This window comes from Schistosoma haematobium, chromosome 6 (assembly GCF_000699445.3).
Source record: "Schistosoma haematobium chromosome 6, whole genome shotgun sequence".
Lineage (NCBI taxonomy): Eukaryota > Metazoa > Platyhelminthes > Trematoda > Strigeidida > Schistosomatidae > Schistosoma > Schistosoma haematobium.
The window spans coordinates 14,802,899-14,817,656 of NC_067201.1; the positions used below are offsets into that span (position 1 = coordinate 14,802,899).

Here is a 14,758-nt window from a genome sequence, read left to right on the forward strand (position 1 = left end):
ATCTTGTATACGAGACTGGAACCTAAGACTTTCGGTCTCTCATGAGAACACTCAACTTCTAGACCACTGAACCAGCATCTAGCAATGTTAATGTCTAACTTCAATTGACTCATGAATTTAACGTTTAGAATTACTTCAATCTTCACAAATCCTTATTCTGATCATAAAATAATTTGTCAGTTTGTTTTAAAAGTCAATCAAATTTAGAACATGTTCAAATGTTTCTTTGAAAAGAACTATGAACAGTTTCATATTATTTTTATAGTGTTATTATACACTATAAATATTTTCTAAATCTCCCTGTATGAATTGATTGTAAACAAATCACAAAGTACATAATAAATTATTGTAAAAATAAGTAGTATTTAACAGGTCTCTCTTAAATACTGGATTATTCAGTCATAACATATATTGGATTCATAGATTGTACTCGTCACAGATTGATCTCGGTTAAGGTATATTTGAAAAGCAGAAAGATGTTCCTTCATAGTATAAGATTTCTCAGGGGTACACACGAGATGCTTAAGCATGAACTGTACTCATGACTTTTAAGTCTCTGGGAGATTTCTTAACCGTTAGTACTTCTAAATCATAGTTCACAAGTGTGTTCACTATGATAATCTAACTAAAAAAGTTTTTTGAAGACTAGCCTTATTCGTAATTTGTAGTAATCATATATTACCTCTGATATTAAATTAGAATAATGTTGAATTACAAATGAATAGCTAATGAACATGTAAATCATTGAAATACAATTCAGTCGTTGACATTCAATACTTGGCACATCTTAATCTCAAAAAACCATATATAATTATGAATGTAAACTGTTGATTCAGTCTCTAACTATAAATACATATATCTGAGATGGTGAAGAAGATTTGAAGCTCAAGTGGATGGTTTTGATGGAGTTTTGGTGTTTGAGTTGAGTGATTCGGTCATGAAGCTTTCATCGTTCTTCTGAACGACATCATCAGCACAAACTTCAGATAAAAGTGAAGCGTTCTATTTTCTCCATATGTGACAAGTTTAAGGTCAACAAGAACCAATCAACATCGAGGTGTAAAGGACAAGCTGTGAACCACATATGGAGAAATTCGAACGCTTCACTCCTATCTGAAGTTTGTGCTGATGATATCGTTCAGAAGAACGATGAAAACTCCAAGACCAAACTCTCCAGCTCAGAGAACAAAACTCCATCAAAATACATATATGTTTTTAGTTTTATTAATTTTCCATTAGTTTTCAATTAGGCGTCAGTAAATGATGAAAATTATAAACAATCATAATGTAGATTAACATAAACATTCATATACTATTCTATTTTGATTGAATGATGGTAATATTTGTGGTTAATTTAAATAATTGTTTATATTAAGTAAATTTAAACAAATATCTACTCAATACAAACTGTTTATCATTATTACCTTGATAGAACAATTTCATAGTTTAATTATCATAAATATCAACAAACAGTGGATGATTAGTTTTAGTCATGTTCAATAATGTCTATTCATAGAGTACAGGACTAATATATCTTCTTATTTAATACTTGTCATTTGGATGTAATTGTATTCCAGTTTTGGTATTCATAACAGAATTTGATCTTAGTACTTATCGCTGAGCTATTAAATCGAGTTCCAAGTAGGATAAAACTCATATGTTACATTCAATTAACAAGCACTGTCTAGCTTATTAAAATACTTGTGAATGTTTAAGAAATTCTAGTCAATCTGCTCACGATGTGCATATGCTATAATAGACTAGTCTATTCCTAACAGTATAAAATGCATCTTCTTGACAGTATCGTCTCTGAATAACTATGTGAAACGCAACAATTTAATACCAACTAGCATTTAGTAAATCCTACATTTTTGTCTACTTGCGTTTGTCATATAATTATTAGCATAGCAGTACAGAATATTGAATTACTGTTTGAATATTTCGCTGTATAAACGTCTTTATCAAATCGAATTAGCATTCAAAGAAGAAAAACAATTGCAATCACTGTTACAAAACAACAATCAAAGTGCTGAACGGCTATATCTAGAGTTTTTTCAGTTATCTTTTGGGATACAGTGTGGTACATTGAATAATAATGACTGACCACAATGTTGAGGACTATTAACGCTTTATTCACTTAGCTACTGTGTCCAGATAGCCACCAAATTGTTCAACAGGTATGAATTCATCTTGTAAGAGTTTGCAAATTTCTGTCATGAATGTTAAGGATGGCAATTGGTTAGTCGTTATTGGTTTATGGTCATCATAACCGAACTGCTTCTCTGTTCTCATTTGCTCATAAATTTGAAATGCAGCCAGTTGCAAGGTCCATGAAGCATTGGTGTTTATAGCAAAAGCTACTGGGTTCGAGTCCCGGTCCGAACATCAATACCAGGATTCGGATATAAGTACTTGATAAGTTTTGAATAGGACATAACGTGAGTCCTGGTTCCCAATTCCAGCTACGACCTAACTCCACTTATTCCCATAACCTAATGGTAATATGAAATAACCTTACGATGAACATACGCGTATAACTTTTGATCAACGAAGGGAAAACACAAACTCAATAAATTAGAGCCTCTTCTTCGTTACGCTTCAAATGAATGTTTTTTGTTTTTACATATCCTGTAGTTTGGTGAGCATTATCTCGCAATATTCAAATAATCGGTTCCGAAGGCTATCAGATCTTTAGACAGTTGTTATTCCTTTTATTCACTTTTAAGCAGTAATTTATAGTAGAATTGTTAACTATTTGAATAGACTGACAATAGTAAAGTGAACCTAAGTAAAGAGAGAAATGACAAAGAGTGATTGCATCATTGTTTCACGATTAATTGATGATGACTGTCGATGGATAACCATCTTGTTCAGATGGTACATATAAAACATTTAAGTAAATTAAAGTAGTATACTTATTTAATGTCTTAATGGGTGTATTCCGTTTATTAAAAAATTCCAAGGACCCTTCGACAGTAAAGGAACTTAATAAGTTTCTGCGTTATTCTGTTAAACTTGCGGAAGTAAATGGGAAGGTTACCTTTATTAAGGATTGTGTTAAAATGCACAAATATCCTAAATACTACTGGAAAATTCTTCGAAGAAACCATATTTATCCAAATTCGAAATCTCTTAAACACCATGCACAAAATGTTATCGATTCTATTCGTCCAAGCATCCCGTTATTGGAATTTAACATTTCACAAAGTTCTCCTGTATAATACGAATTATCACCTAACGAACACAATATTTTCACCGAATATTTTACTACAGTTATCGACAAACGCACGAAAAACTTAATATCGAACATCACTAAAAGTTTAAAAATCACAGAAACACAGGACAAATTTCCTAGTAATCTTGAGAGATATGTGTTTAATCATTCTTCAATATCCTTAACAAATGTACGATTAGAAGCCTTATCTTTGGGGATAAAATTCTGTGACATAAATGAAAAAAAATTAACAAAATCAACACACATGTTCAATTCGAAAACTTAATCAAACAAACAAATGATCTTAGTCCAGTCTCTGATCAAGAATTCCAACGTTTCAAATCTACACTTCTCGATAGCTGCAACCAATATATTAGCGCAAAAGTAACAGGCAAAAGTCTTCTAACGAAAGAACATAGAAACCAGATAAAACTACTTAGAAATAATAAAGACTTGATTATAGCACGTCCAGATAAAGGTGCTGATTTAGTACTGCTTGATCGCAAGATTTATGTTGAAAAAATGACAACGTTATTATCAGATGACACCAAATTCTCAAAACCAATCAATGAGAAAAACAAGACTGAAATTATAGAAAAGCAACTAATTGAAGTTCTTAGGAGAATGAAAAATGAGCAGTTAATCAACGAACAGGTCTTTCAGCGTATAAAACCAACAGCATCAATAATACCGCGATTATACAGTCCGCCAAAAATACACAAACCTGGCCTACCTCATAGACTAATTCTTGATATGTCAGGATCCCCTTACCACTCTATAGCAAAGTGGCTGGCAAATCTCCTAGGACCCGTTAGAAAACGCATTTGTCAGCATTCCGTACGTGGTACTTTCGAATTTATCAAGCACATAAAAGAAGTAGATGTGAGTGACAAAATTATGCTATCCCTGGATGTCGAATCATTATTCACTAATGTTCCACTCACAGAGACCATTAATTTTATCTGTAATTACATAAATAATGAGATAAACACTAGAATACTGGATGTTTATTTGAAGGAACTATTACTACGTTGAACTTGCAATGTACAGTTCACACTCAATGATGTAATTCATAGACAGAATGATGGAATAGCAATGGGATCCCCACTTGTTCCATTACTGGCAGATTGCTTCATGGCCAGTTTAGAAAACAATCAACTCAAAAGAATTATCGAAAACCTCCACTTGTATAAAAGGTATGTGGATGATATCTTTATCATTTGTGACAACAAATGTAACTTAAGTGATCTCCTAAAGACATTTAATAATTGTCACCCATCAATAAAATTCACACTTGAAGTTGAAAGCAAACAAAATATTCACTTTCTTGATGTGGAAATGACAAGAAAGCAAGATGGTACTTTAAAAAGATCTGTCTACAGGAAATACATGTGGAATGGCCAACTATCAAGTTTCCACAGCTGGGTTTCTATCAGCCGAAAAAGAAACTTAATAATAACACTTGCTACAAGAATACGAAGAATCTGTAGCCCCGAGGTCGTAGATAAAGAATTGGGTCTTTTAAAAGAGATACTTATCAAAAACGGGTATCCTTCGATATTCATTGATAAGAACATGAGGCCGAAAACGCCAAAAACACAAATAATTACAGTAGAAAAGAAAACTTTATACATGAACATCGACTTCAAAGGTGATAGAGCCACATATGTCTTAAAGAGGAGAATTTCGGATTCCTTAAAAAGAACATTCTTCGCAGAAACATTGTGAATATTATTCTCCGGCCGATCATTGTTCACCAATAATCTGAAAGATAAATTATCGCGTCTGACCAACTCAATGTGCATTTACCAAGTTACTTGCTCTTGTGAAGCTAGGTATATACGTCACTCGATGAGTACTTTATCCAAAAGAATTCAAGAACATTGTCCGGCGTGGCTAAAAAGAGAAGGCAACGGGCTCAATAAGAAGTTTCTTAAAATAGTATACTCACTAGAACTAACCTTAAAAAAGATTTCTTGAATTTTTATGAAAAGAACCACAGCCGGTAGAGATAACCAGGTTTGTAATTAGACAACTACCTATCAGTGATCGATTAAAGTTGAATAAAACCAAACCATTCAATTGTAACTCTCTGACTAACAAGGATTAGGTTCAATGCAGAAGTGAAAGTATTCAAATCTAAATTATTTAACCCAGAAATTATTTTTTTTTTAATATAGAAAACACATATAACTCAATATGTATTAATGATAAACCTGATGAGTAAACGATAAATATACGGTTTATAGGATAAATATCAGTAGTTGAATTCAAAACATCCATATTTGTTACTTCTTATCGGTTTGTTAATTTCAATGAAAAGAATTTTCAATCATAAATACATCTATATTGTTATTAGAGAAGGGTTTTGTGGGTTTGAATCTCTCGAGGCAGGATTGTGGATGTGCACTGCTGAAGAGTCCCATATTAAGATGAAACGGCCATCCAGTGCTTCCATGTTTTCCATGATAATCTAGTTTCAATTGACTCATGAATTCAACTATTAAAATTACATATATCGTTATTTTAATTAAAGAAGAGATTATGTTTTGTGTTACCGTCATATTTTTCCTTGAAACGTTATCTTCTAGTAGCTAAATTGTTCTTTTCTCAATATTTTCTAATGATTTATTTTTAGTGAATCTATGACAGCCAGTTTACTTTTCATGTTTGCTATAACACAGTGTATATTTGGATTTGTATTACCGATATGTGATTCATTTGGTATGAAAGGATCTAAACTTTACTATGAAGCAGATCATAAGTATTATTTGGAAGTAAGTCATATTTTGTTAATTTAGTCTTATTTAGAGATATAAAAGATTATTGATATTTAGAGTAATTATATGTGTTACTTGGACTCAACCACTTCACACTTTGACATGCAATATCTGTCGTCGTGGAAATAGGTTAGAAGAAGGTTAGGAATGGTTGAACTACGAAATGGAATAGGTTTATGACGTGATCGACTGTTAAACTGAGCACTATAGATAGTTACAGACTACCTAGTTGATACCTTTGTGATTATCAAAGCCAATGGCAGGAGACGTTGGGTAACATGACCTAGGATCAATCGCACTAGTACAAATGCATATACTTTTTGTTTTTCCTTCGACCTTGAGTTCTGCAAGAATGTTATACCTATTCTTGGTCACCAATTTTATACTTACTTTTAAAAGTAGATTGTCTTTATCGAATTCTATAATCTATCTTCAAATTTAGTCATTAGCTATACAATATCTTCCATAGTTTCACCGGTCCTACTTTTTCTTATTCAAACTTTAAGGTGGGGTTTTGTTCTCTGAGCTGGATGGTTTGGTCATAAGGCTTTCATTGTTCTTCTGAACAACATCATCAGCGTAAACTTCAAGTAGAAGTAAAGTGTTCGAATTTCTCCACATATAGGTTGCCGCTTTTCTTGTCGACCTCAGTCTCGATTGGTTATCGTTGACCTTGAACCTTTCATTGTGGATGCCTACTTCATTTCCGCCTGAAGAAATATCAATTAGCAGTCAAACGCCATGACATACTCTCGATTATTCCAATGAATGTGGACAATCGTGGACACATTAGACTGCAAAAATGTTGATATATTGAATAGAGATAATACTAAAAGTATCAGGGAATTTTTAGGAGCTTGACACTCAGACTAATCCACAATCAACGAACACATTGAAATCTATCAACCAATCAGAAAGATTGTGGACAAATATTGGACCAAGAATCAAATCACTTTGAGATACAATCAAAATAAGGAAGTAGATAATGATAGGTGAAAGATCAACAATAACCAAATTAGATCAAAGTCAACACGAAAAGTTGCAACTTATATGTGGAGAAATCCGAAACACTCACTTCTACCTGACGTTTATGCGGATGAAGTTGTTCAGAAGAACAATGAAAGCTCCACAACAAAACCATTTACTCCAGAGAACAAAACTTCACCTAAAACGCCCACCTGAGTTGCGAATCTTCTCCACTATATTAAAACTATATTAAAAATCCATTTCGAAGCAGGTCATTTATGTATAATAAATTACTGAAACTTGGACAAACTAAAGCATTTATCCCGACCGTTGCTGCTACCTTGACGTGGTTGTCGGGCTTGCCTATCGTGATGAAGCAACTGAGATATACTGGCTGGAACAACCGTTCCTCAAGGTCCTACCATATCAGACAGGTCGGTTGAAGAGCGGTAAGACTAAAAGCAACAAACCCAAGGTCCGAAGGCGAAGTCGTACTGCTGACTGTACAGAGGTGCGACAATGGTAAGGTGTTTCCTTCAGACAACCAGCATGACAGCGATGCTGCCTTCCCAAAAGGAGAGGTGGGGTCAGAAAAGGTCGACCCTAAAAATGCACACCTCACCTTATCCCACGGATATCCGTCTCTGGCGGTAAGGTTTCAACAAGTACGGAGCTAACACAAAAATTACTCACAAAAAGGTCGTGTGTGGCCGACCTCAAGTAGTTCTCCTCTGGGCACTGCGGTCACGCTCTCAGGTCACAATGACCACCTCTAATCCAATTTCCTTTTCAGGTACCTCCAGAACAACCCTTCCACGGTGTGGGCAACCGGGAAAGATAACCGCCCTCATACCTCTAACGGCGCTCAAGACCACTATATTCATTCATCGAAGCATTTATCTATAATTATAGCTTTTATAAAAGTTAATGTCCACTCATATTATTATGTAATAGTAGTATTATTAATTGTGTACTCACCATGATTTCTCTTATTTCTTTTATCGTCTACTAGATATTTCTAATTTCTCAGTATTGTGGAGCATTACTTGTATTAGCTTATTTACAATATTTAATTTATAGTGGAACTAAAAAACAGTTAAAACAAGCCCTTATTCATGAAATTTATAAATCTAAAACTGGTCGTCAATTAGTTGATGATAAACATATGAGTAAGTAGGTTTTAATGAACAGTCGTTTTTATTATTATATGTTTTTATGATTTAAAAAAAAGGTTAATCTCACCTTTAAAAGAGTAATCATGGCAATTAGAGAGAAGCTAATTTTGAAACTCCATCTGAACTACAGACCTTTTGCACCATCTCAGAAGTTAATTTACTATCCTTTAAACTTTTTTAGGTCTACACAGATGACCTCATACAAAATTGAAGAAAGAACTTTCAGCTAGTACAACAGATAATATATACTTAATCTTGGAAGGGATTTTGTGGAGATTTAAGCAATTTTAATAGTTGAAATCATGAGTTAATTGAAGCTAGATCACCATGGAAAACCTGCAAGCACTAGACGGATGTTTCATCCTAGTATGGGACTCCTCAGCAGTGCTCATTCACGGTCCCACTCCCCGGGTTTTCCCCCAGGTTTTCATGGTGGTCTAGTTTCAATTGACTCATGATTTCAACTATCGAAATTACTAAAATCTCCACAAAATCCCTTCTAATATTAATCATCTGCTCACTAGTGAATGACTTCAACAGGCACTCCCTGGAGTTGTATTGAGAGGCCGTGACCAGTGGAGTTCAACCGGGTCTGTTGTGAGATGATAATTCAATGATGGATGGTGGAGCGACTTCGTGGATTAGTTGAAGTTAGATGTTAACACCTTTGGATGCCGACCAGTTCAGTGGTCCAGAGGTTAAGCGCTCGCGCACGAGACTGATAGGTCTTGGGTTCGAATATCGCGGGGGGTGGGATTGTGGGTGCTCACTGCTGAGGAGTCTCATACTAGAATGAAACGACTGTCTGGTGTTTCAAGGTTTTCCATGGTGATCTACTTTCAATTCACTCATGATTTCAACTCTCGACATATTTATATTTCAGTCGTCAGCATTCATAAATTCAGTTCATTTAAAATATAAAGTGATAGATATCCAGCGCAGTTAATGATAATTGATTAACTGAAAAATAACCACTTCTCACTGAAATTCTTGAAGCTTCGAATCTAATAAGAACAATACTAGTTATTTTACAGTACTTGTTCCTTTAAACTTATCTTTGAATATAAACATCTTCAGGTCACTTATGTCAATATTATAATTATGTGGAACTGATTGAGTGACATGTAAATTCAAGTGTATTTAAAAATTCATGACATCTTTCCAGGATAATCGATTAAAATGACCAAAAATGATTTTGTATTATGGTTTTACCTGATATAGTCTGATCTATTATAGTTTAATAAAGAATATCATGTATTGATTGTAGCTAGATAACCATTAAAAACTAAGAAACACTAGACACATGTTACCTCTATGTACGTTATTGCTCAGTATTGAGAGTGTACAAGTAAGTATTTGAATTCAATTATATCGGAAGTGAAACACTTACCCATCAATGGCATTGGATGACGACTTCATGAATTAACTGAGGTCAGAAATGAAAACTATTGAATGATAACTGATTCATTTTTTAAGTGCTTATCTCGACGCCTGAAGGTCTTAAGTTTAATCCCTAGGAAATGTATGAATTTACAGTGATTAGGATTGTCGTACTGCAACAAAACAGTTATCCAATACGTTCTAGTTTTCGGCGTTTGCTTAACTGAGATCAATTCGTGATATAATCAATATAATTCCATAATTTCCACAGGCTTTCTTCACTAATAAAATACTAAACTCTTTAATAGCATATTACAGTATTACATCACTTAATGTACCGGAAGGAATATTTATGAAGTATGATGCAGCCATTTCGTATTAATCTATTAATTTACTGGTTTGAATTTGATGTGTCTTAAATGTTGTCCACTCATTTGTATAGTTCACTGAATGAGTTGCAATAATGTTAAAAAAGACATTACAAACTTAAATAACACAAGACTAGCAAGCTCCTTATCTCAATAGCTACCTTGTCTCAAAGAACTAATGTCCAACTAAGTGTTGACATGAATACAAAACGTCTAGCAGTAGTCCACTTACAATTTTCTTTATATATGAAAGTAAGTTGAATCGGTTTCATTCAATGTTCTCTTCCAAAAAAAATATTTATGAACACACACACTTTTTGGTCTTACTAATGACAAAATCAAAGATTATATCTCTCAATCTTAAGTGCGGATTACAGTTGTCCGAATAGAATACTTAACATTGTAGTAACACTTATGTTCAAACATTAGTTACCTAATGAATGAGTAGTGAGTTAGAGTACATTTACTACAACAGTTAAACATGTGTCAAACCACAATCTCTTATTCCAGTCTAAATTTTATTGCTACTTTAATCTTCAATGTAATATCAACAAAGACGTCTACTAACTAAACATTTATTACGTAGTTTGATTAACATCCTGATAAGTCTTGCGGATTGAACGCTATATTCGTTTCCTGAGCTGTTCTGTAACCCCCAAGGTACAACTATACAGCGACCTGAACAACGAGAGACAAGACGCAAAGTACGCGAGAAGCACTTTACTCCAAAGTTCATTTCAATACAGAAAATACAGGGTTTTTATAATATTTTAAATGTCCTTGGGTTGCTAGAAGGTTCTGGATTGCTACTAAACACAGTAGCAGTGTAGCAATAAGCGAATCAGAACCTCTGCATTTGACGTTTTGCCCCCTTGATATTTTCGGCTAAAACTTCAAGTGAACGCTGATTGGAGGAAACACTTCTTAGTGTTTCCTGATCCTTGCTTGACTTTTGCGAGAAATTTGCCGGATCACCATAACACATCCTTCTATATTCAACTTAACTCCATCTAAATTAAGATCAAATGACTTGAATAATCAGTCAAACAGAATAGAAACAAATACTAACAGTTATGCATGTCAGTTAAATCTATTATATTCAAGCTGTCAAGATAGTATGATACTCATTATATAGGCAAGCAAGAAAACAATGACCTATTATTTATACATAGTAATCATCAATTCATGATTAGTATACTATTATACCAAATAGAGACATCTTAATTAGTCAAATAATTAGAAATCTATAATCTATATTCAAATAGTAATAATAATAATAATCTTATTCTTTAAATGTATGATTTCAATAATGATGACATAAACCGTTTTACTTTGTTAAATTCCTGTCATTATTACAAATAGAATTGAATTTATTATAATGAGATTCATTTAACAATATAAGTAGTAACATAAAAGTTCATTTAGTTTTTGAGCTATAATAAGCAAATGAATAGTTTTACATTTATATAGCTAAATAATGGACAATATCATTCAATCATAAAAATTGCTTTGAATTACAAGAATGTTATAATTTGAAGATAATAGATGTTTCCTAAAGTTGGTAACATGTATGCCAGTCAGATCGTATACTGTAACAAGAGCAAACAATAGATGTGATGCGAATCTGGGGAGACTTGTAATAAGTGAACGTTTCATGTGACTAGGGTCACAAGACAAGTTTTTGGCTCAGATCCTCATAGCTTCTGTTGCATAAGAGATAAGATCGAACTCCATGAAGAAAACTAGTAGTAATATGATATATCACTTTAAATAATCTATTCCTGTCTATTACATAACTGCTATTGATTAAGTATGATGGAACAGAACTGCATATTGTGTTGACGATAACCTTTCCTAACTGTTCTGTACACTTCATATCTTTGATTGATCCTCTTTTTATATGAATTCATTTAAGTCTTAAATAGTACTTGACTTTTCATTTTAATATTCATCAAAACCTCTGTTAGACAATAATATCTAAAACCGAAGATATTTTATTTCCTTTACAATGTTATATTCTGTCACTTAAAGTTTCTGTATACTATCTACGTGAGCTTTGTAATTTTGCCTATTCAAAAGAAATCATTTCTCTTCAATGTTTATTAGACTCTTGTTTCAAGTCAGAAGACAGAGTATTATCAACAGATTCTCTTATATCACTGGTTGAAATCATGAATCAATTGAAGCTAGATCACCATGGAAAACTTGGAAGCACTGGACGGCCGTTTCGTCCTAGTATGGGACTCCTCAACACTGCGCATCCACGATCCCGCCCCGAGATTCGAACCCAGATTCTCTTATAGTTGAATTAAAATAGTTTCTATTGTACTTCAGGACAACCTCATTAGATAACATGAAAAGGAAAGCTTGACAGTCAAACAATATATGTTAAAAAAATCTTAACACTTTCAACAAAAATTCTTCATTTAAGTTTCGATTTTCTTTTATTATGTCGTCAATGAATTTCCGATCAATAATGATCTTGGTACATGCTCTCTGTCCTAATGTCTCTTAATCTTTGATTTCCCTGTTAGTATAAGTTTCACATCTCATTTATTATATAAACATAGTACATGCTTTGGGGATTAGTCAACAATATCTTTTACGATATGCAAACTCCTATATATTGCTTATTATCCTATACTGTTTCTTATTATTTTTCTTCGCGAACTTTTGAGAAAAGATTTCTCTATGTTGTATAGAATTATTAAAGCAATTAATAAGATATGTAGTGGATCTTTTGATATCATTGGAAATCTTGAAAACGAGACAAATAACAACCATTGAATCCGTTAATATCTTTCTTTTTATATATGTTCTAACAGAATAAGACGTTGATACGTTGAAATCAATGCATTCAAACAAATGTTCAAAAGCTCTACAATACAACATCTAGCGTATATACTACTACTACTACTACTACTACTAAAAAACTAATAGGTTGTAAGATATCTATTGGATTGTATACAATAATTAATAAAGTCCAAGGTCGTTTCCATCTCGGTGAACGCTTTCGATGAAGTAAAAACGACCTTGACATTTACTAACAACTGTATACTTGGGAATAATACTCATAAAACTTCATATTTTCTGATAAATATTCCCCCCAATTTTATCTACTTATTTCATTTTTCAACATGCGTATTCATTTATTTTTTGTAACCTATATGTAGAATAAAAAGGGTATGCTAAAATACAGTATTTTGAGAATTCCATATTCTAATAACAAAGGTTTAAATTGAGCATATCATTAATCATAGAAAATAGTGACATATTAGTAATATTCTAATGGATAAAACAATTAAATTTACAGACGTTTCGTAACTTTGTGTAAGCCATTTCTTCAGAGAATAAATAAATGGACAAATTCAAATAATTCAGATTTAAACAGTATCAAGAGGAAAAAGCAAAAATATTTGATATAATCAATCGAAAAACAGATCTGATTAAGTCATTAATAAGTTATTTATAACTATTATTATTAACACCCTCACAATTACTGAGAATTTACATTCATTTAATAGTTGAATTGTTGAGTTGATTGAAACTAGATCACCATGGAAAACCTGGAAACACTAGACAGCCGTTTCATCCTAGTAAGGGACTCCTCAGCAGTGTGCATCCACGATCTCACACCCCGCGAGATTCGAACCTAGAACCTATTAGTTTGGCGTGCGAACACTTAACTTCTAGACCACTGAGCCGGTCGGCATCAAACGGTGTTAATGTCTAACTTCAGCCAATCCACTAAATTGAGTCACCGTTCATGATTGTCTTTAGTGAGTTACTATCTCACAACATACCTGGTTGAACTCCACTGGTCATGGCTTTTCACTAGAACTCTAGGAAACATGATATGACTGGAAGCAAAGTCAAAATTTGATTGATTTACTCATTATGCGTTTTGTTCAAGATTACTTCCGTTTTGACTCAATGTAATGATTACTCAATGAAGTATTTGTTTTATTGTGTTGTATGATATTTTATTCTGTATAATATGCGATATTCTTGTATTTCATTGACATGAAGTATGCTCGGTATGTGATTTATTATATATGTGATTTCATCCTAATTATTAATCGAAATGGGAGTACAGTCAATATATAAATGAGTGTATTTTCTACTAGAGTTGTCGTCGTCATAGTGTTTTGGGTTAATAAATCATCACTTATACCAGTCTTTGTGTTCTTACTTTCGCGTCGTGGGAATTGTAGAGGTCCCTCGTTCCGAGTATAAGTGATAAACGATATAACAAGAAACATTAAACGATAAGACATATTAACGGTGACAGGGATTCCGGGAAAAAATTGAAAAGTCACATCAGTGGCAACGGGATAAAAAAAAGAGCCAAGACAATCAGCATTCAGTTGACAAGTTATAACAAAATACCTCTTGGAGACCATCCCTAGTGAGCTTATAATTCAGCTTTGTATTTAAAAAAAATAATTTTGGTGCATTTGGTACATTTAATAACATTTTCTTTCATTTATATTATAGTAATTAATGAACATCATGAATTAAGTGAACCAAATATAGTAAGTTGAATCAATGATTATAATGTACATTTTTAATTACTATGTTTTACTATTGGTGGTGGTGGTTTCGAACTATTTTAATGAAGTGTTACTAAGTTTGTTGGTTTTATATAGAATATAATGATAATTTTTTAAGTACCATCTTACATCAACAAGAGAGTGAAATGAGTATTAGATAGTTACTTCACTCACGGTATCGAACCTTTTGTGTTTAAATCTAATGGTAAGTAAAATAACTTGAGATTACTTTTGAAAAGTTACATCGGATGATTGTAACAGAATTTTTCATACATATGAACAAATCAAATAGAATAATACTTCACTGATTGGAATCATGAGT

At 32.9% G+C, this 14,758-nt stretch overlaps 1 protein-coding gene across 4 annotated transcripts in view; it reads left to right on the plus strand.

Moving 5' to 3' along the window:
• ABCF1_2 (ATP-binding cassette sub- F member 1) overlaps positions 1–14,758 on the plus strand; it is a gene marked incomplete at its 5' end in the record, with an annotated part of 34,915 nt that overhangs the window by 3,424 nt on the left and 16,733 nt on the right. For 3 of the 4 annotated variants that reach the window (XM_051216926.1, XM_051216925.1, XM_035731913.2), the window contains 3 exons: positions 5,853–5,991; positions 7,973–8,129; positions 14,381–14,418. Coding sequence is in view for 2 of the 4 variants with exons in the window: in XM_035731913.2 (XP_035589670.1) it covers positions 5,853–5,991; positions 7,973–8,129; positions 14,381–14,418 (334 nt within the window). Of the gene's footprint in view, positions 1–5,852; positions 5,992–7,972; positions 8,130–11,989; positions 12,671–14,380; positions 14,419–14,758 lie in introns of those variants that run through there. The other variant, XM_051216924.1, reaches the window with a different exon arrangement.